This window comes from Macrobrachium nipponense, chromosome 9 (genome assembly GCF_015104395.2).
Source record: "Macrobrachium nipponense isolate FS-2020 chromosome 9, ASM1510439v2, whole genome shotgun sequence".
Taxonomy (NCBI): domain Eukaryota; kingdom Metazoa; phylum Arthropoda; class Malacostraca; order Decapoda; family Palaemonidae; genus Macrobrachium; species Macrobrachium nipponense.
The window spans coordinates 56,758,362-56,778,901 of record NC_061110.1 but is presented as its reverse complement, the minus strand read 5'-3'; the positions used below and the strand labels follow the sequence as shown (position 1 = coordinate 56,778,901).

The following is a 20,540-nucleotide window of genomic DNA, read 5'->3' as shown; positions in this document are numbered from 1 at the left end:
AGATGGTATACACACAGTTAGATAATACTAAAATTCACCGTAAAATTAGGGTATATCCTTATATTATAACGAAATAAATGTCAATCTTTTCCCCGTCTACTAGAAGAGTGCCCGGGTAAGAAGCAAGCTCTCCTCGGTAGCGGGAAAAAAGGGAAGGATATAGTAGGCAAGCAATAGACCACTAGTAGTGACCACCCCGCCCGCTGGCGGAGCCAGACGAACTATAAACCAAAGGTGCCCCGGCTGCAGCGGGGGCTCCGTTCGTTACAGTGGGGTGGGGGAAAGGTGGGACTGAGCATTTGGGGGGGGGGTTCCCGGCATGACGCGGCGGGAGAGAGAGAGGGTGGGGGTGGCCTACTCCCTCCCCGTCCCAACAACTACCCGCTCGGTGACCCGGTACCCGATACAAGTGGTCGCCCTATACCCCAGCTGGGAAGAACCCCTGGCCTCAGAGAAGGAGGGAGGAAGGCTACTGAGGTTGTCATGGCAACCAAGGGGTCCCCCAGACCCCTCCCTATACCTGGTAGGGAGGGAAGGGGAAGGATAAGGTGCTTATGGAACACGTGACCGCAAGTGGCCTAAGCAGCGATAGCAACACAACCGTGGGGGAGGGGGGCCACGTGAACCAGACTGTACCAACACATGGGACATGCACCTAGGCTAGCCTAACACCCTAAATAAAACTAAAATTACATCGTAAAAGGTGGAAAAGACACTTTTAGTAAAAGAAAAAGAAGCCCAGGAGGAGGCAAACTGTTCCGAGGAACAGTTGACTACTCCGGAGCCAGCGATAGCCGATGAAGAGCAAGAGCCGGGATGCTGGGGGCCAGAAACACAGAATAGCCCTAAATACCAAACTAAGAGAAATGGTAAACGGGCTGACCTAGCTAAAAAGGCGATGTAAAAAACGATGAACGTGATATAGTTAAGCCCATAAGTACAAGAAGTCCCAGTATGGAAGACCGGGAATTCTTAACATGAGGCAGCATGGCGCCGCCACGAGTTGACCGGGAAACCGTATATGACCTATTAGAAGGAAAATACTGGTCCCTGGAAGACTAAAATACGGTAAAATACTACTTATGAGGCACTTAACTTAGCCGATGCGATGGCAGCACGTTCCATGGTTAAAAGGAGGTAAATCCAAAGATTATACGGCACAAGAGAAAAAAGCGTACAACGCGTACCGTCTAATGATTAAGGATGACCGCTAGGGGCGCTGCTGTCCGTGGCGTCCCTAGTAGTAGTAGTAGCGGCCGCATCACCCGTTAGTATCAGCTCTCTCTAGTGGGGATTTTGATTGGAAGGTCTAAATGGTGAATGACTCGTGTAGTGATCCCACTCCCCCCCTATTCTCATACCGACACTTCTTTTATGAGTGAGCGAGTCAGTTTTACTGACATTTTCTTCAATTTTGTTTTTCTCTGGTAATTTTTATTTTATTAATTTTGCCTAGAAAGAATGATATTAAGGATCCTTTCATAGGCCGACACGAGCTGAGCCCAGAAATTGGTTTACCTAGACTTTGCAAAAGCTTTTGACAAGGTAGACCGTAATATATTAGTGAAGAAAACTAGAAAACATAATATTGTGGACTAAATAGGAAGATGGATAAAAGAATTTTTGCAAAACAGAAAACAGATAGTTATTGCAAACGATGAGAAATCGGATGAAGCTAAGGTAATATCCGGTGTGCCACAAGGTAGCTTGTTAGCTGCATTGCTGTTGGTTATTTTGACTGCAGACTAGACAGTAATGTTAAGGACTCGGTAGTGAGAAGTTTGCACCGATGACACAAGAATAAGTAGAGAAATTACTTGTGGAAAAAGATAGAACTCACTACAAAGAGACCTAAACAAAATATATGAATTGGTAGAGGTAAATAGGTTGGTATTTAACTCTAATAAATTTCAATCTATACATTATAGAGATAAAGAAGGAATGTTATATGCATATAGGGGACCTAATAACGAGACAATCACAAATAAGGAAGTAGTTAAAGACCTTGGTGTGATGTTGAATAGGAACATGTTATGCAATGATCAAATAGCAATACTATTGGCAAAATGCAAAGCAAAAATGGGGATGTGCTTTATAAAACGTATGTATGTAGTCCACTTAAATATTGCAATATGATATGGTACCCACATTACCAAAAGGATATTGCACAAATAAGAGATGTACAAAAGGTGTTTACAGCTAGAATAGAAGTTAAGGACCTTGACCACTGGGAAAGACTACAATTTCAAAAATTATATTCATAGTTTAGAAAGGAGAAGAGAACTCTACATAATAATACAGGCATGGAAACAGATAGAAGGAATTGCTGAAAACATCATGGAGCTAAAAATATCAGAAAGAGCAAGCAGAGGTAGATTAATAGTGCCCAAAACTATACCAGGAAAACTAAGGAAAGCACACACGACTTTAATCCACTACGCACCAGTATCGATAATACAGCGTCTATTCAATGTGTTGCCAGTTCATCTGAGGAACATATCAGGAGTGAGCGTAGATGTGTTTAAGAATAAGCTCGACAAATATCTAAGCTGCATCCCAGACCATCCAAGATTAGCAATTCTCTGGTAGACATTAGAGGTGCCTCACACTGAGGGACCTGGGCAACCTGAATGAGCTGTGAGGTAAGGTAAGGTATCTTTCTCTAAGAAATATCTCATTCTTTAGTGTCATAACTTTGAAGGTGTCAGTTATCTTAAAAATTTTTTATACAGTGGTACCTCGAGATACGAAAGGCTCAATTTACGAAAAACTCGAGATACGAAAGCAAATACGACATTTTTACGGCTCTACATACAAAAATTGCTCAAGATACGAAAGGTTGTTGCTGTAAAGTCCTAGATTCGCCTGGACCACCGATAACAATTTTGAAACTCGCGCGCCGCCAACTGAGTAGACTGGCCACCATCCTCCCGCTCTCCCATTGGTTCCTGATGCTAGTCACCGCCATGAAATCCTTCTCTCCTATTGGTCAGCATCCCTCCCATGATGCATCTATGCGTAGCGGCATGCTTCTTTGGCCACTGCACGGCATCATCAGTATCGTATGCAAGCGGTTTTCGTTCGTTCTAACGATTTCGTTTATTAACGTAAATTCATTAGTATTTTCGTTGTAGATATCTTTATCATGTTGTGTGAGAACTTTACTACATACGTATACGTACTACGTAACATAACTATGTACAGTATATACGTAGTCATGGGTCCCAAGAAACTTGAAATTCGTGGAAAGAAGAGGATGCCCTCTTTGGAGACGAAGATGGAGATTATCAAGAAGTATGAGGCTGGCATGCGATTGAGTGTGATCGCCAAGGAATACGGCCGAAATCCGTCTACAATAGGCACCATCCTTAAGCAGAAGGATACCATCAAAGCAGCTACACCTTCCAAGGGCATCACTATTTTCTCCAGCAAGAGGACCCACGTCCATGATGAAATGGAAAGGCTTCTTCTTGTCTGGATAAAAGACAAAGAAATCGCTGGTGATACGATAACGGAGACGGCAATCTGCCACAAGGCCAGCGCTATTTACGGCGATTTGATTGCCCAGGCCGAAGACGACGGAGAAGGGACATCAATGCCAACCCCAGACTTCAAGGCTTCGCATGGGTGGTTCAAGAAATTCCGTAAACGGACTGGCATCCATTCAGTGGTGCGGCATGGGGAGTTGCTAGCTCGGACATGAAAGCGGCCGAAGCCTTTAAAAAGGCATTCGACGAGATGATGATCAAGGAAGGCTACAGTTCTCAGCAAGTCTTCAACTGTGATGAGACTGGCCTTTTTTTTTTTTTTGGAAAAAAATGCCTTGTCAGACGTACATCACGGAGGAAGAGAAGCTACTGGGCATAAGCCTATGAAAGACAGGCTTACGCTCGCACTTTGTTCGAACGCCAGTGGAATTGCGAAGGTGAGCCCCTACTTGTCTATCATTCCGAGATTCCTCGAGCCTTCAAGGCCAACAAAATGCTTAAGGAAGAAGCTTCCAGTGATGTGGAGGGCTAATGGGAAAGCCTGGGTAACGAGGCTTTTGTTCACCTAGTGGGTAAATCTGTGTTTCAGCCCGACAGTGAAGAAATTCTTGGAAGAGAAGCGCCTCCCCCCCTGAAATGCCTGCTGGTGTTGGACAATGCCCCTGCTCACCCTCCTGGCCTCGAGGAAGATATCCTAGCGGAGTATTCTTTTATCAAGGTTCTTTATCTTCTGCCTAACACCACCCCTCTCCTCCAGCCCATGGACCAGCAAGTGATATCGAACTTCAAGAAGCTTTATACGAAACATCTTTTCAAGAGACGTTTCGATATCACCGATACCACAAACCACACCTTGTGTGAATTTTGGAAGGAGCATTTCGATATCATAATATGTATCCGACTCATCGACCAAGCTTGGCAGGAGGTTTCGAGGCGAACCTTGAATTCCTTGTGGAGGATACTCTGGCCTAATGCCGTATCCGCTCGAGACTTTGAGGGATTTGACGTGGGGGAAGCTGGTGCTGCAGATTCAGAAACAGTTGACGATCCTGAAACTGTTCCTTGACGAGATCGTTGCACTCGGCAAGTCCATGGGGCTGGTCGTCGACGAGGACGACATCAATGACCTTCTCAAGGAGCACGAAGAGGAGCTTACAACGGATGACCTGAAGGAGTTGGAGGTCATGCGACATAACGTTGTTCAAGAGGAGTTCTCTAGCAGCGGCGAGGAGGAGGACGAGGACTCTATGACAACAGCAGAAATTAAGGATGCTCTAGCTGCTTTTCATAAGGTGCAATCATTCGTAGAAAAGAGACACCCCGTAAAGGCTTACACAGGTCATATGCTTGCACAGTTCGATGACATTTGCCCGAGTCGTTTCAGGAACATTGTGAAAAGTAGGCAGAAGCAATCTTCCTTGGATAGATATTTTTTAAAGAGGCCTTTAGTTGGAGTAGTAAGCAAAAAGGAAGAACCAAGTGATACTACTAAAAAACAGAAAGTTGAAAGTGGTGAAGTTGAAATTTTGTATAAAAAAAAAAAAAGTATAAAAAACTTTTAAAAAATGTAAAAATAAAAAAAGAAAAAAAATGTTAAATTTTAGTTTTTTGTAAAGTTAAGTGTTACAGTTTTGTTAATGTGTTTCGTAAAGTTTAGTTTATGTATGTTTTCCTTACATTTTTTTATGTGTTTCGTAAAGTTAAGTGTACGTACGTATCTGCTGTTTGTCCTCCTCCTTTGTTGCCACTTTCAGAGATAGCCTCACTCAAAAGGTAAGCTTCCACATTTTACTACATACGTACAGTATTTTTTGCATACCATGCACACTAATACACTTTATTTACAAGTATATTAGCAGTACGTATTAAGTTAGGTATTGAATGGTTCAAATTGTTGTAGTATTTCATTGTTTATAGGTCAATTTAGCTTTATTATAAAATTTACTGAGGTGTTTTTGGAGGGCTTGGAACGGATTAGCCATTTTACATGTAAAATGCAGTCCAAGATACGAAAAGCTCATGATACGGAGGCCGCCTCGGAACGGATTAATTTTGTATCTCGAGGTACCACTGTCTCCACATTTTTGAAGTAAACTATGCTATTACTTCAATGTTTTGCAGATTTTCGTATTTTACATTTTTGTATTTTCATGCCATAATAAAGAAGGGTAATAATGCACAGAATATGAACAAATATGTATTTTATTATAAAGGGAAAATGGGCTCAGTATGTATAGTAAATACAATCTAAGGAAAGAATTTTTATAGATGCATATACAAAAAACTAAATTTATATCTCATCCTCCTCCTCCTCCTCACCATCATTATCACCATCGCCATCCGAGGTAGCTAAATTAATTATGAATTACTTGAATAAGTGTTCTGCGGCATCGTCTCCTTCAGAATCTTCTATTTGCACATTTTGAATATGCTTTACAACATTTCTCCAATTTTCTTAAGTCACTTGCTGCAAACCCTCTTGGGGTAAGGGCTTCAAGTTGGCCATATTGAAATGGTAGCATAATTTTAACTTGCCCCCAGATAAACACAATAGGGTTGTGCTGGCAGTGATAAGGTGGCAGCCTGACAATCCTGTGACCATGTTCACAGGCCAGTTTGTCTATAATGTAATCTTTTCTTGTCCGAGAAGACTACAACTTGACCATTTCCAGAAACTCACATTTCCGCAAACCTGTTTTCTGTCCAAAATCGTTGGTGCTTTATTAGTGATTATCGAATGATGAGATCCGGTATCCATTATGATAGCAGATTAGGGCGGGGTGTTAGGTAACAGCTGGATTTAAATAATTTTCAAACACTTTGCTGTTCATTTGGTTATGGTAATCACTATCATTGATTGCCTTGAAAATTAATTCTGCATTAGGCACAAAACCTTCATTACTATTGGTATGGCATGACCATCAGTCTATCCCATTTGCCAGTAGGGGGTTAAGCCCTATTACATTTTTCCTGTCTTTGGTTGTCCAGCACTTTGTAAGAGGATAGTTCTGATTTAATCAAATCTCATCTAGGTATGTGGTAGGCTGATTCTCATTTTGTGTTAGTATCTTCCTCATTACTTGTAAAAACAACTTAGTCCTTTGCTGTTGACTTATCATTTCGTTTCCCAGTAGACATTTTTTGCCATTCAGTCCCATCCCAAAATAAAAAACCAATTTCATGCAAGATTTTTTTTTAACAGATTCACGACAACCCATAAATTCAATGTCTTTGCCGGGTTGTTCCAAAACTGTAGCAACATTTGGTAGCTCTTTTCTAGCATAGAACCTGATCACAATTTGACGCAACGCACACTTATTAAAACATCAATATCAGTCACTTGTTAAGGAGGACTTCTCTTATCTCTGAACATAATGTGTCCAAATTCAGTTTTGGAATCATTTCCTTCCTTAATGATCTATTAATGGTCCTTTTTAGGAACTGTTTTGGCCTCACTCTTACAAGCACAATCTTTCACCACATCGATCAAAGGGTCATTGTTGTTTTTTCTTTTCTTTAGTACAATGTCTGTGAACGTTATTCAAGATTTCCCTGGTTGAAGAGGGGAGAATACACTTTGTAGTTGCCATTACGAGTGCTGCCAATTGACTTTATACTTGGCAGAGAAACGCTGCTTTATATACGGAGGGATGAAAGGCCAAATATAAACAACCAGTTTTGTTTGATAAGATTTTTAGGGCTACTTAATGACACCATTGGAGTCACAATCTTATAAGCAAAAATCTGTTACTTAAAAAATGGATGGATGGATTAAGGGATTTAAGGCATAGTCCAAGCTTTAGAACCTATAAAGGCCATTCAGGGCTAAAATGAAACATGAGTAAAGAATTATATATGTGAATGATAATGAATTAATGTATGAATTAATCAAACATTTGATTAATTATATATGATGTAGTACATGCATTATATCATTATATATAAGGATATATATATATATATATATATATATATCTATATATATATATATATAGATATAATTATATATTATACGTATATAAATAATATATAATATTGTATGTATGTATATGTGTATATACAGTCGGCGCAAAAAAAAAAACGAACGCCCACTACATTTGTAAACAGATCATAGCAATGATATAAAAAAAGGAAAAGGATAAAAGGGAAAATTTTAGTTCACTTATATTTTTTTCAATACTTAGACATTTCTCCATTATTTTTGAGTACAGCTTTTAACCTTCTTGGCATTGAATGTGCTAAATCTTTGAAATATTGTGCATCCATGTCTTCAACCAAAATTTACGGGATGGCATCCTTCAATTTGGGGAGGGACGTTTTTCTCATCTGCTAGTGCCTTCAGTTTCCGTTTCATGTATGCCCAGCAATTTTCAATTGGGTTTAAATCTGGTGAATTGCCTGGCCAGTCCAATTTCTGAATATTAAATTCCTTAAGAAGGTTTGTGACCTTGTGAAATCGGTGGCAAGGTGCTCCGTCTTGCATAAATACACGCATGCCCAAAAGTTCCTTGTAAGGGACTAATTCATTTTCTAAGACATTTTCATAAATCTCTCCATTCATTGTTGTGCTCTTTGGGAGAAAATATAATCCCCCACTACCCCCCATATCCGCTGAAACATCCCCATACCATCACATAAGCTGGATGTTTCACAGTCTTGACTGTGTATTTTTGATGCATAGCGGTTAGATCCTTGGGGCCTCCTTACTTTTTTGCCAGCGCTACGAATAATGTGGAAGTTAGATTCATCGCTAAAAACTACCCTTTCCCAATCCTTTTCAGTCCACTTCAAATATTTTCTGCAAAAAGCCATCCTTTTTTTTTCATAGGCTTAGTGAGGAGTGGCTTCTTTGCTGCAACACGACATGGGAGACCAAGGTCTTTCTGCAATCGATGTTGCAGTCCGTTCAGATACGTTCATAAGCAAGATCAGGGTTTTGAGACTTCAAAATTTTGGCTGGCATTGATGGATGTTCCATAACAATCCTTTTTAAAATGTTATCCGTTCTTTTTGTAGTTTTTCGTGGCCTCCCTGAGCCTTTCTTCCGCTTCAGTGATGAATCAAGGTCTCCTGTCTTGGAGCGGTTGCACCACAATGAGACGGTGCTTTTAGAGATTCCCAGCTCTCTTGCAATAGCTGACATTGACTTGCCAGTTTTCCATAGGGTCACAATTTCTGCTTTCTTAACCAAGGATAAGGAAGTTTTAGCCATAATTCATTAGCTAGCGCGCAAGAGCGCCAAATGTAGCGGTGACGAAAGCGTGAATGGGGCAGGAGCGCATACAATGACATCCGACCTTTGGGACAGCTTGAGTATCACTGAAAAGTGCATTAGTAACTAATGGTACCGAACAGCGAGACAATAGAGGCTGCCAGACGACGCATAAATTGGGGAAAATATATACTTCTCTGGGCGGAACTTCGCAAGAAAAGTCCGAACGCTTATTACAGTAATATATAGGGAGTCGTTCGCTTTTTTTTTGCGCCGACTGTACTATACTATACAGTAGTACCTCAGACTTCAAACTTAATCCATTCCAGAAGACTGTTCGAAATATGAAACAAGTATTCCCATTATTTCGCTTGGTTGAACATTGTTTCTCTGGCTGCACAAACTCACCTTCCTCATTGAATTTGGTAGGCAGCAGCAGTCTAACAGTAGGTAAGATTCACTCCAAATAATGAATTGTTTCTAAGTTGGTTACTGTACTTTTCATGCCTATTTAAGTAAAATATGATATAAAATCAATACAGTATTATATGTGTTTTTCATCTGAAAACTCAATACTCTTGTACAACAGTACTGTAAATACAGAATAGGTATGCAAAACAAAATTTGAATTTACAGTTGGCAAAGGGGAGCACTGAACACAGTTTCAATTTGTGATCCCATTTGTTTGTGTCTGAATGTTGTAAGTTGGAAGTTCATAAGCAGATTAATATCTGTATTTGGATACTTATCTACTGTTAAAGGGGAAACCCACCCAGCCTCCCCACATGTTAGTGGGTGGTCAGGAAGAATTCTGACAAGAAAGTAAGCATTTCAGCACCACCTGGTAGGCGTTGTTTTTTTTTTTTAAATAATGATCACAACCTAATGGTTGCAAAAGATATTACCACTAACTTTTAACAGTAGGTAAGCAATCAAATAATTATTTACAATACATTTTCATTATTAAACTAAGATTAATGTATGGTACTTGAGCAATAAGTTGGCCCTCTGAAACCCCTCCAAGCTACACTTGGTTTAGCTATGCAGCAATTGACCAATTTTGAGTGCTAAGGGTTATGTATTCATAAAGGAGACTTCTTATTAGGCATGTACTGAGATGACCTCTAACTCAGGTGAGGTTGGCTTTAAGTAATGGGTTTCTATGTAAACCCAAAAAAAAGTAGAATATAGGTGAAGAAATAAGATTTTTTAGTTGCACTTCTTCAAGTAATAGGTTTCTATGTAAAAACAAGTAGAAATATAGTTTAAAAAAATAAGATTTTGTAGTTGCACTTCTTCAAAAAAACTCTAATGTTTTCCTTGTAAGTGCTTATGACCTTGCAGCATTGTATAGTATAAGCCATATAAAGTTTTTTCTGTTTGCTAATGACAACCTATGAAGATATGGAAGACTGTGGGAGGTAACATATCTTCTGAAAGTTTACAAATCTAAGTTATTTAGATAAGGCTAACATTTGGATAAGAATTTATCAAAATACAGTCATACCCCCACATACGCAAAATCCAGGTTACGAAGGCAAAGACGAAGATTTTTTTGCTTCTGTGCACGAAAATAATTCAGGTTGAGAAAGGGTGTACTGTGAAGTCTGAAATTAGCCCAGGCTGTCGAGAACAATTTTAAAACTCACGTGCCACCAACTTAGTAGACTCACCACCATCCTCCCGCTCTCCCATTGGTTCCTGATCTAGTTACCGCTGTAAGATCCTGCTCTCCTATTGGTCAGCATCTATCCCATCATGCATCTACGTAAGGGAGTTACTCGACCATTTTGTTTTGGCAGCGTTATCGTACACACGTGGAATTCGTTTGTTCACATAGATTTCGTTTGTTAACATAAATTCGTGTTTGTGATTTCGCTTTCATTGTACTATAAGTTACTTTATCGTGTTGTGTTTGAACTTAATTACTTATGTTATTAGCCATGGGTCCCAAGAATGTTGCTGAGGTTTACGGAAAGAAGAGGATGCTTTCTATGGAGACGAAGATGGAGATAATCAAGAAGTATTTGTTAATGTGTTTCACAAAGTTAAGTGTTCATGTTTTCTGCTGTTTGTCCTCCTCCTCTGTCACCACTTTTGGACATCGCCTCACTCGAAAGGTAAGGTTCCACATTTTACTACATACTTACGTACATGTATGTACAGTATTTCTTGTACGCTGTACACTAATACACCTTATTTATAGGTACAGTAATGGTTAGGTTAGGTATTGATTGATCCATATTGTTGTATTTCATTGTTTATTGTTCCATTTAGCTTTATTATAAAATTTACTTTTGTGTTTTTGTAGGGCTTGGAACGAATTAGGCAATTTACCTGTAAAACGTAGTTCTAGATACGAAAAAATCAGGTTACGAAGGCCTCTTTGGAATGGATTAATTTCGTAACCTGAGCCACTACTGTAGAAGAGATTTGTATATTTTACTTTCAAATTGATTTAATGTTTCATTAACTCAAACTGCTTATATTTATTGTATGGGAAAACCTTCCTCCTAACCTCTTCAGATGATAATTTACAATGGTTTCTTCAGCTGGCATTGGGAAATAGTAAATAGTGACCTAGGACAGTAACTCAAGTACTAATTTGTATTTATTTAATTCATTTCAAAGCCAGCCATGCCTGTATTAGTGTTAATTGTAAGTTACATGAGGCATTTGCTTCTGAAACATTAAAATTGTTTTAATTTGTAAATTTTAGATGAGTTATGATTCAATGGTGGGGGTGTCATGTCTCAAAGCTGTTTGGATATCTCAAGCTTCAAGTCAACAACGTCGCGGTCGAGCAGGAAGATGTCAGCCAGGAATTTGTTACCATCTGTTCTCACGCAGTCGTTATAATTCATTGCAGCAACACCAGACTCCAGAAATTTTAAGAACACCCTTGCAGGTAAACTTGGCAGTGATGTGTTATTTTGTTGGTTATGGTGTGGGATTATTCTAGTTTGTTGTATCAGTTTGTGGTTATTTGTTGAAACAGAAAAATTATATTTTTTAAAACCAAAGTAGTTTATTTCTTCAATGCAAAACCATAACTTTAACACAGTCTGTTGGGCGTGATTATTTTCAGCAATGGTAAGAATGCGATATTTATAACTTCCATATCCACGATATATATAGATTTTTGTGGATTACTAGATTGGTATTCAAATGGTTACAGATTTCAATATTAACTTGTTGCTGTAAGTCAATAGTATATAATGCTTGTGTCGCGTAAGTCAGTTAATTTTCAGTGTCAGGAAGGATTAAAATTTCAGATCCCAGCAAAGTCTTTTTACACGCACTAAGATATTCGAGGGTGCATTCGTCTCGAGATTTTGCGTGCAAACTGCGAGTGCGGGTGTGGGAGAATTCTGTTGGGTTGCTTGAACAATACTTTCATTTATGAGACGGGTGACTGATTCCTCTATATATATAATAGATATTTTTTTTTTGTTTTTTTTTTTTTTTTTTTTTTTTTTTTTTTTTTTTTTTTTTTTTTTTTTTTTTTTTTTTTTTTTTTTTTTTTTTTTTTTGTCCAAAATGGATTTTAATGTGTTAGAAGATTTATAGAATTTTCCTTTGATAAACACGCCTTGTTTGGCAGGAGGTAAGATCATGTTTTGTATGCCCATAGATGGATATCCTACAATTACAACTGAATACATATAAATGTTTTCTGGGCTCAGCTCGTGTCGGCCTATGAAAGTAATCCTTAACATCATTCTTTCTAGGTAAAATTAGCCTAAAAATTACCAGAGAAAAACAAAATTAAGAAAATGTCAGTAAAACTGACTCGCTCACTCTTAAAAAGAAGTGTCGGTATGATATAGGGGCGACGTGTGGAACACTACCACGAGACAACACCAATTAGAACTTGCCCTATCAGAATCCCCCCAGAGAGAGCCGATACCAACGGGCGATGCAGCCTCTACTACTACTACTAGAGGACGCCACGGACAGCAGCGCCCTAGCGGTCATCCTTAATTTTTAGCACCAGCGACAAGTCGCCATTTTCTTGTGCTCGTGTTTTTTCTTGGGATTATCCACTTTGGAATCATGGAACGCTCTGCTATCGCCACGGCTAAGTTAAGTAACTCATAAGTAACATTTTACTGTAATTTTATCTTCCGGGTACCAGTATTTTCCTTTTTATAGGTCAAATACGGTTCCTCGGTTGTCTCGTGGCGGCCATGCCGCCTCGTAAGAATTCCCGGTCCTCCATACTGGGACTTCTTATGCTTATGGGCTTACTTTTTTCACATTCATTGTTTACATCGAGTTTTAGCTAGTTCAGCCCTCCTACCATTCTCTTAGCTTGGTATTTAGGGCTATTATTATTTTTTTATTTTTTAGGCCCATCATCCCGGCTCTTGCTCTACATCGGGCTATCGCTGGCTCCGAGTAGGCTTCTGTTTTTCGGAACAGTCTGCCTCCTCCTGGGCTTCTTTCTCTTTTACTAAAAGTGTCTCTTCCCCCTTTTCGATATATGATTTTATTTAGGGTGTTAGGCTAGCCTAGGTGCTTGTTCCACATGTTGGTACAGCTTGGTTCACGTGGCCCTACCACGGTTGTGTTGCTCGCGGCCTAGGCCACTTGCGGTCACGTGTACTATAGCACCTTACCCTGCCCCTTCCCTCCCTCTCTGATGTAGGGAGGAGCTGGGGGACCCCAATTGGTTGTCATTACAACCTCATCGCCTTCTCTCACACTCTCGGAGGTGCCGGGGGGTTCCGCCAGCAGGGGGTATAGGGCGACCACTATGAGGTACCGGGTCTCCATACGGGTAGTTGGTGAGGTGGGGAGGAGTAGGCCATCCCTCCCCCCTTTCCTCGCTCCCGCCGTGTTTCGCCGGGACCTCCATCCCCCCCTCCCCTTTACTCAGCCACCTCCCTTACGATACGAAAGGAGCCTTCCGTCGCAGCCGGGGCCCCTTTGGTTATAGTATATTGGCTCCGCTAGCGGGCAGGGTGGGTGCTATGGATGGTCGATTGCTTGCCTACTATATCCTTATATCTCTCTCCACCGGCCCCCCTAACCGGGAAAGGAGCTTACCCTTGGACCTACGCACTCTTCTAGTAGAACGGGTGGGAGAGAAGTTGTTTTAATGTTGTTATTTTTGCTACTTTAAGGATATATATACCCTATTATAAGATATTTTACAATGAATTGTGTATTATTATTTTTTCATTTTTTATCAACCATCCCCGCCATTATCCGTCGTGGTTTCATTACCAACCACTCCTAGTTGGTTGATTCTTGTGCCACCTCCGCCACTGGCGGAGCCATAGCCTATCTTCCAACCTGGTTACCACACGTATTTTAGCGGGCTCTGGTTTTATCTAACTTTATCGCTCCGGCACCAGCGGAGCATATGTTAGGCTGTAAGTGTTACTCTGTACTCATGTACGTTTTCACTTACAGGCTACCAACTGCCAGGTCCTCGCCTGTAATGCGACGCTGTATGACCCCTGTGGACATGACGAGTGCAGGTCTCACGCCCCGTGTGCCACTTCGTACAACGAGTCGATCGTCTGGCACCCCGAGGCCTGCGCTATATGCTACGACCTGGTCGCTCAGCTGGGGGATGGGGTAAGTCCATTATGAGGTTACTTATGAATTTACTAACAACTTCTAGTTCGTAAGTTTGTTAACCCTGTCCGCAATTGGTAGCTAATCAGCCTTTCTTTCAGGCTAGCGGTGTGAGGGAAGTCGCCCTCGCCACCCTGAAAGCGTGGGTGGGCGGCTTTGGGAAAAACGCCGCCAAGGGCCAGCCCTACATATTGGATAGGAAGCTGGCCATCCAGATCTTCCCTGCGGGCAAGTCGACGGGCTACGTCGACCCCGTGTCCGCCGCCCCCTCCCCTGATAGCCGCCATCCAGCAAGAACTCCAGCATTCGTTTGGGGTCGTAGCCTCCCAGGAGTCAGTCCCGGACGTCGCCGCCCTGGACCTGAATCTCGAGCCGATGGCGGTAGTAAGTGAGGATTTGTTGGTTGAGGTAGGTTTGTCGGGCGCCCAAGGTCCTTTCCTTGGGCGCTCCTGGGTCTTCTCCTGCCTCCCTTCTTCTTCCGCCTCCTTCCAAGGCTTTCCGGGATCCGAGATCCCTAGCCGTACTCCCGCTCTCTCTGTACCTCCTAAGGAGAAGGGAAAGAGAGAACCGAAGACCTTGTCTAAGACGACTTCTAGGAAGTCGTCTTCGTCTCTTCGGCCAGGAAGTCATCGACTTCATACGCCGACGCGGTGAAGGCTAAGCCGAGCTCTTCCCAGTCGAAGAGCTCCAGAAGCAAGGCTTCGAAGGAGAAGGCTCGCGCTACCTCTGAGTCGCTGCCTTCTCCCGCTTCCGCTGCCCCCTCTCCGGCTATGCCGGCAGGGGTAGCAAGCACCGCTCCTGCGTTCCCTCTCCTGTCTCACCAGGAATGATGGAGCAGGTAGGAGCGATGGTAGGTTCCCAAATTTCAGCTTGGGGAACACGTTTTGAGCAGATGTTCGCGCAATTGTCGAGCAGTCTGTCTCAAACTGGACAGACGGTCCAGGAACTCTCTAATAGGATGAAGAGAATGAGGATTCGGGTAGCTGGGCTATCTCAGGCTCCTCCCCGCCCCCAGTCTCCCCTGCTTCTAGCACGGGGATTCTCCAACTTCCACCTTACGACTCCTTGGCCAGCTTTCTCTATGGACAATCCATGGAGAGTAGCGGCCTATGCTCCTTTAAGGACGGGATGATTTCGATCCCGGAGTTTGGCACTCGAAGGATTGAGGACTTCGAGTTCTATCCTCCGGGTCTGTCACAGCCTTTCATCGGGTATGCTAGGCTGACGCCAACGGCTCTTACGAGAGAGGACAAGATCTCGAAGGAGTCAGTCCTCTACAGTAGATCACGCCCAACGTGAATGGGTTCACTGCCTTGAGGACTGGAGTGTACTAATACTAGACTCCAGGCCTATAAGAGCCCCTTCACTATTTTCGCGACGGAAGAGGAGGTCTCTCTTCCGTTTGCCACGAAATTGGTGGAGAAGGCTCTTCAGGCAGTCCTCAAGGATGAGCCCGTTCCACAGTTGAGAAGAGTCGGAGTCTACTTCTCCACTCTTTCCCCGCCTTCGGAGAGTTATGGGAAAACCTGCCAGCTATTTTCTTTCACGCTGGGTAAACTCAAGCCGGACTGCGTTATGGACCAGTTCGGTGAGAAGTTACCTAGGCTGCCGGATTCCCTAATCCAGGCAGAGTTCGACGCGCGAACTAGGTTTGGCAGGTCCCTTAACTCTCTTATCGTTACGGAAATGGCTGCTCTTTCATACGCTAACGAACCGCTGTTCAAGATCCTGGCGAAATCGCAGTTTCAGACGGTTCTGTTAGACGCCTTTGACTTCTTCCAAGCCAGGAGGAACTGGTTCGGAAGCATGTTCTTCAAGAGTGCACTATCAGGCACGAGCCTAATAGACTCTTGGCGGCGAGCATGTGGGGAGCGGATCTCTTCCCAGAGTCCGCAGTGAACGAAGTCCACCACGAAGCTGCTAGACTCAACCAGAGCCTTAGAGCTAGGTGGGGTTATTTCCTCTAAGAGGAAACAGGAATCCGTTCCCACTGGCTGGCAAGAAACCAAAGAAGGCTGGTAAGAGGTTCCAGCCATATAAAAAACTCCAGCAGCAGCAGCGTTTGTGCAGGCAGTCCCAGTTACCCAACAGGGACAACCTGCTACATCTAAGCAAACCCAGCCTTTCCTTTTTCCTGGTGCCCCAGCAATCGCAACCTTCGACTTCCTACGCTATCTCGCCTGCCTTTAACCCTGCTTATGAGGCTCAAGGCTACTCTCAACCGAGGGGTAGGGCGAGAGGTTTACTTTCGTCACCGTGGCGCAGGAAGGGGCACAAGGAGTAAGCAGTTCAGAGGAGGGCGTGGTGGCCAACCCGCCCTCAGCAATGAGGCTCCCCAGGTAGGAGGGAGGCTGTTTCCTCTTCCGCCACAGTGGGGGTTCAGCAGTTGGGCACAGAGCATAGTGTCCAAAGGAGGGTTGGGCTGGAGCTGGATCCAAGATCCTCCTCCAATCAAATCATTTCATCAGATACCGTCAAAGGAATTGATAGATTACGCGGAAGAACTCCTTCAGAAAGGAGCTATTGCGAGAGTCAAACATCTAAAATTTCAAGGTCGCTTATTCAGCGTGCCAAAGAAAGGCTCAACAAAAAGAAGGGTAATCTTAGACTTGTCAAAGCTAAACTCTTTCATTCGCTGCGACAAGTTCAAGATGCTTACCCTCTCGCAAGTAAGGACCTTACTTCCGCTGGAGCCGTCACATGCTCCATCGATCTTACAGACGCATACTATCATATCCCTATAGCCAGACACTTCCGCCCATTCCTAGGATTCAGGCTAGGAAATCAGACATTCTCATTCAAAGTGTGCCCCTTCGGTCTGAATGTAGCCCCCAGGGTATTCACAAAGATAGCAGAAGTGGTTGTACAACAATTGAGAGTCAGGGAATCATGGTAGCGGCATACCTCGACGATTGGTTGATCTGGGCACCAACAGTCGAGGAATGTCTCAAAGCTACCAAAAAGGTAGTTCACTTTCTGGAACATCTGGGGTTCCAGATAAACAAAACGAAATCCAGACTTATTCCGCGGAATCTCGTTTTCAGTGGCTAGGAATCCAATGGGATTTGTCCTCCCACAATCTATCCAAGAATTCCAGTGGTCAAACGGAAGGAAATAGCAAAAATCTGTCAGGCAATTTCTCAAATGCAAACAACGTCAAGAAGAAACCAGGAGAGAATCCTAGGGTCTCTTCAGTTTGCTTCGGTAACAGATATCCTTCTGAAAGCAAGGCTGAAAGATATAAATCGAATTTGGCGGTCAAAAGCAAACTCCAAATATCGAGACAAGTTGTCAGATAATTCCACAGATCCTCCGCAACCAACTACGGCCTTGGTCAAAAGTAAAGAACTTAGCCAAGAAAGTACCCCTTCAATATCCCCTCCCAGTGTTAACCATTCACACGGATGCATCCCTGTCCGGGTGGGGGGGATACTCTCAGTTCAAACAGGTTCAGGGGACTTGGTCAGTTCAATTTCGCCAGCTCCACATAAACGTGTTGGAAGCAATGGCAGTATTTCTAACTCTTGAAGAGACTGCTTCCCCCGAGAAGTCTCATCTAAGGCTAGTTTGGACAGTGCGTGGTAGTTCATTGCATCAACAGAGGAGGGTCCAAATCCAAGCATGTGAACCATGTCATGATAGCCATCTTTGCATTAGCAAGCAAACACAAATGGCATCTGTCTGCCACTCACCTGGCAGGAGTAAGAAAAATGTGATAGCAAGACGCCCTGTCCCGGTCAGTTCCTCTGGAATCAGAGGTGGTCTCTGGACGTCGGGTCATTCCAGTGGGTAAGCCGGAGAGTCCCAGGTCTCCAAGTGGATCTCTTCGCCTCAGCGAACCACAAGCTCCCTTGCTATGTGGCCCCCAACCAATGGACCCTCTGGCTTATGCCACGGACGCCCTGTCGTTGGATTGGAATCAGTGGAGGAGAATTTATGTTTTTCCTCCAGTGAATCTTCTCTTGAAGTCCTAGACAACTAAGGTCTTTCAAGATAAGGGATAGTAGCTCTGATTGCACCGGACTGGCCCAAGAGCAACTGGTATCCTCTTCTTTTGGAATTGGGTCTCCGACCTCAACGGATCCCCAATCCCAAACTATCACAATCAGTACAAATGAGGACTGTGTTCGCTTCCTCAGGAACTCTCCACCCTAACTTTATGGACTTCATGAAGTTTGCGGCTAATAAAGATGCTGACATTGATCCACAGAATATTCTCTTCCTAGAATCAGATAAGAGAGAGTCAACCATTAGACAATATGACTCAGCTGTTAAAAATTAGCATCTTTCCTTGAGAGAATCGAACACTACAACCATGACAGTTAATTTGGCTATATCCTTTTTCAGATCCTTATTTGAAAAAGGTTTAGCAGCTAGCACGATTACCACTCATAAGTCGGCTTTGAAGAAAATCTTTCAAGTAGGTTTTCAGATAGATTTGACTGAATCTTATTTCACATCTATCCCTAAAGCCTGTGCTAGACTTAGACCTTCTCAGAGGCCTACTACAGTTTCATGGTTCTTAAATGATGTCCTCAAACTAGCTTCAGATACTGACAACTCTCTTGTACATTCATAATGCTCCTGAGGAAGACACTATTCTTATTAAGCCTAGCCTCAGGAGCTAGAATTTCAGAACTGTCGGCTCTATCCAGGGATGCGGGTCATGTGGAACTTCCTCCCATCAGGAGAAGTTCTACTTGCTCCGGATCGTAGCTTTTTAGGCCAAAAAATGAAGATCCTCTTGCAAGGTTGGGCTCCTTGGAAGGTTATTTCCCACTTCCACAGGATCCTTCTCTCTGCCCAGTAATTCAACTCTTAGAAGCCTTTCTATCTCGCACTTCTTCTAGATCCTCGGGTGCTCTCTCAGGAGAGAAAAAAGGTGGTACTACTTTATCAGTTAAAGGCATTAGACAGCAAATCCTTTACTTCATTAAACAAGCCAACCCTGAGGTCATTCCCAAAAGCACATGATATCAGGGGGAGTAGCCACCTCAATTAATTATTTCCAACATATGAACTTTGAGGATCTTAGAAAGTATACTGGATGGAAATCCCCGACAGTCTTTAACGGCATTATTTAAAGTCCTTGGAATCTTTAAAGTTTTCAGCAGTAGCAGCGGGAAACATAGTTTCCCCTGATACTGCTTAGTAGTTGTAGTATTGATCCAGGTCTCCTTTCTACCTACTTCAACCAACATGCCTCAAACCTATCGTCAGGCTACTCAACATCATAGCCTTAGCCGTTGTGTCTTATAGTGGTTTGTCCCTTATTTTTTTTGCTAGGACAACCACCCTTGTACTGATATGTACTTCAGTGTTCCTACCCTTATTTTTATGCTAGGGTAGGCCACAATATGTTTGTATAAATTCTCCATTGGGTTTGTGATAAGTTTCACTCACAATGTGTTTGTATATATTTGAATTAATTGTATTATTTGTATTAATTATTGTAATTATTTTTATATCCTAATTACGTATATTCTAATTAAGTAAATCCAAAAAATTTCCTTATTTTACATGCATATTTATAATTTTTTATTATCTATCATTTAAGTACTTTAATTTTTACTACATTCTGTTATTGATTATTGTAATAAGTTAGTTTAAGTGCTTAATTTGTATGCTGTATTTGATTTACTTTATTATTAATTATCCATCATTTTTAATCTGTTTTTCATTATTTCCTTTCCTTTTCCATCTTGTCTGTTTCTCGTGGTACTCTTTCATAGGCCGACACGAGCTGAGCCCAGAAAAAGGGATTTTGACGAAGGAAAAATCTATTTCTGGGTGATTGGCTCGTGTCGCCCTATGAAACCCATCCCTTTTTTATGGTTTGTTTTCCCCCCCCTTGCAGGACAAGATGTATTTATGTTTTTTTAATTAGGATGACCGCTAGGGGCGCTGCTGTCCGTGGCGTCCTCTAGTAGTAGTAGTAGAGGCTGCATCGCCCGTTGGTATCGGCTCTCTCTTGGGGGGATTCTGATAGGGAAGTTCCAATTGGTGTTTTGTCTCGTGGTAGTGTTCCACACTCGCCCCTATATCATACCGACACTTCTTTTTAAGAGTGAGCGAGTCAGTTTTACTGACATTTCTAATTTTGTTTTTCTCTGGTAATTTTAGGCTAATTTTACCTAGACCAAAGAATGATGTTAAGGATTACTTTCATAGGGCGACACGAGCCAATCACCCAGAAATAGATTTTCCTTCGTCAAAATCCCTTTTTTACAACTATAAAGGTATCTGTAAGC

At 42.4% G+C, this 20,540-nt stretch overlaps 1 protein-coding gene across 1 annotated transcript in view; it reads left to right on the top strand.

The window, feature by feature from the left end:
- Positions 1 to 20,540, top strand: part of LOC135218331 (3'-5' RNA helicase YTHDC2-like) — a 789,914-nt gene that overhangs the window by 444,409 nt on the left and 324,965 nt on the right. The window contains 1 exon segment of the mRNA XM_064254560.1: positions 11,420 to 11,608. Within this exon segment, the coding sequence (XP_064110630.1) occupies positions 11,420 to 11,608 (189 nt within the window).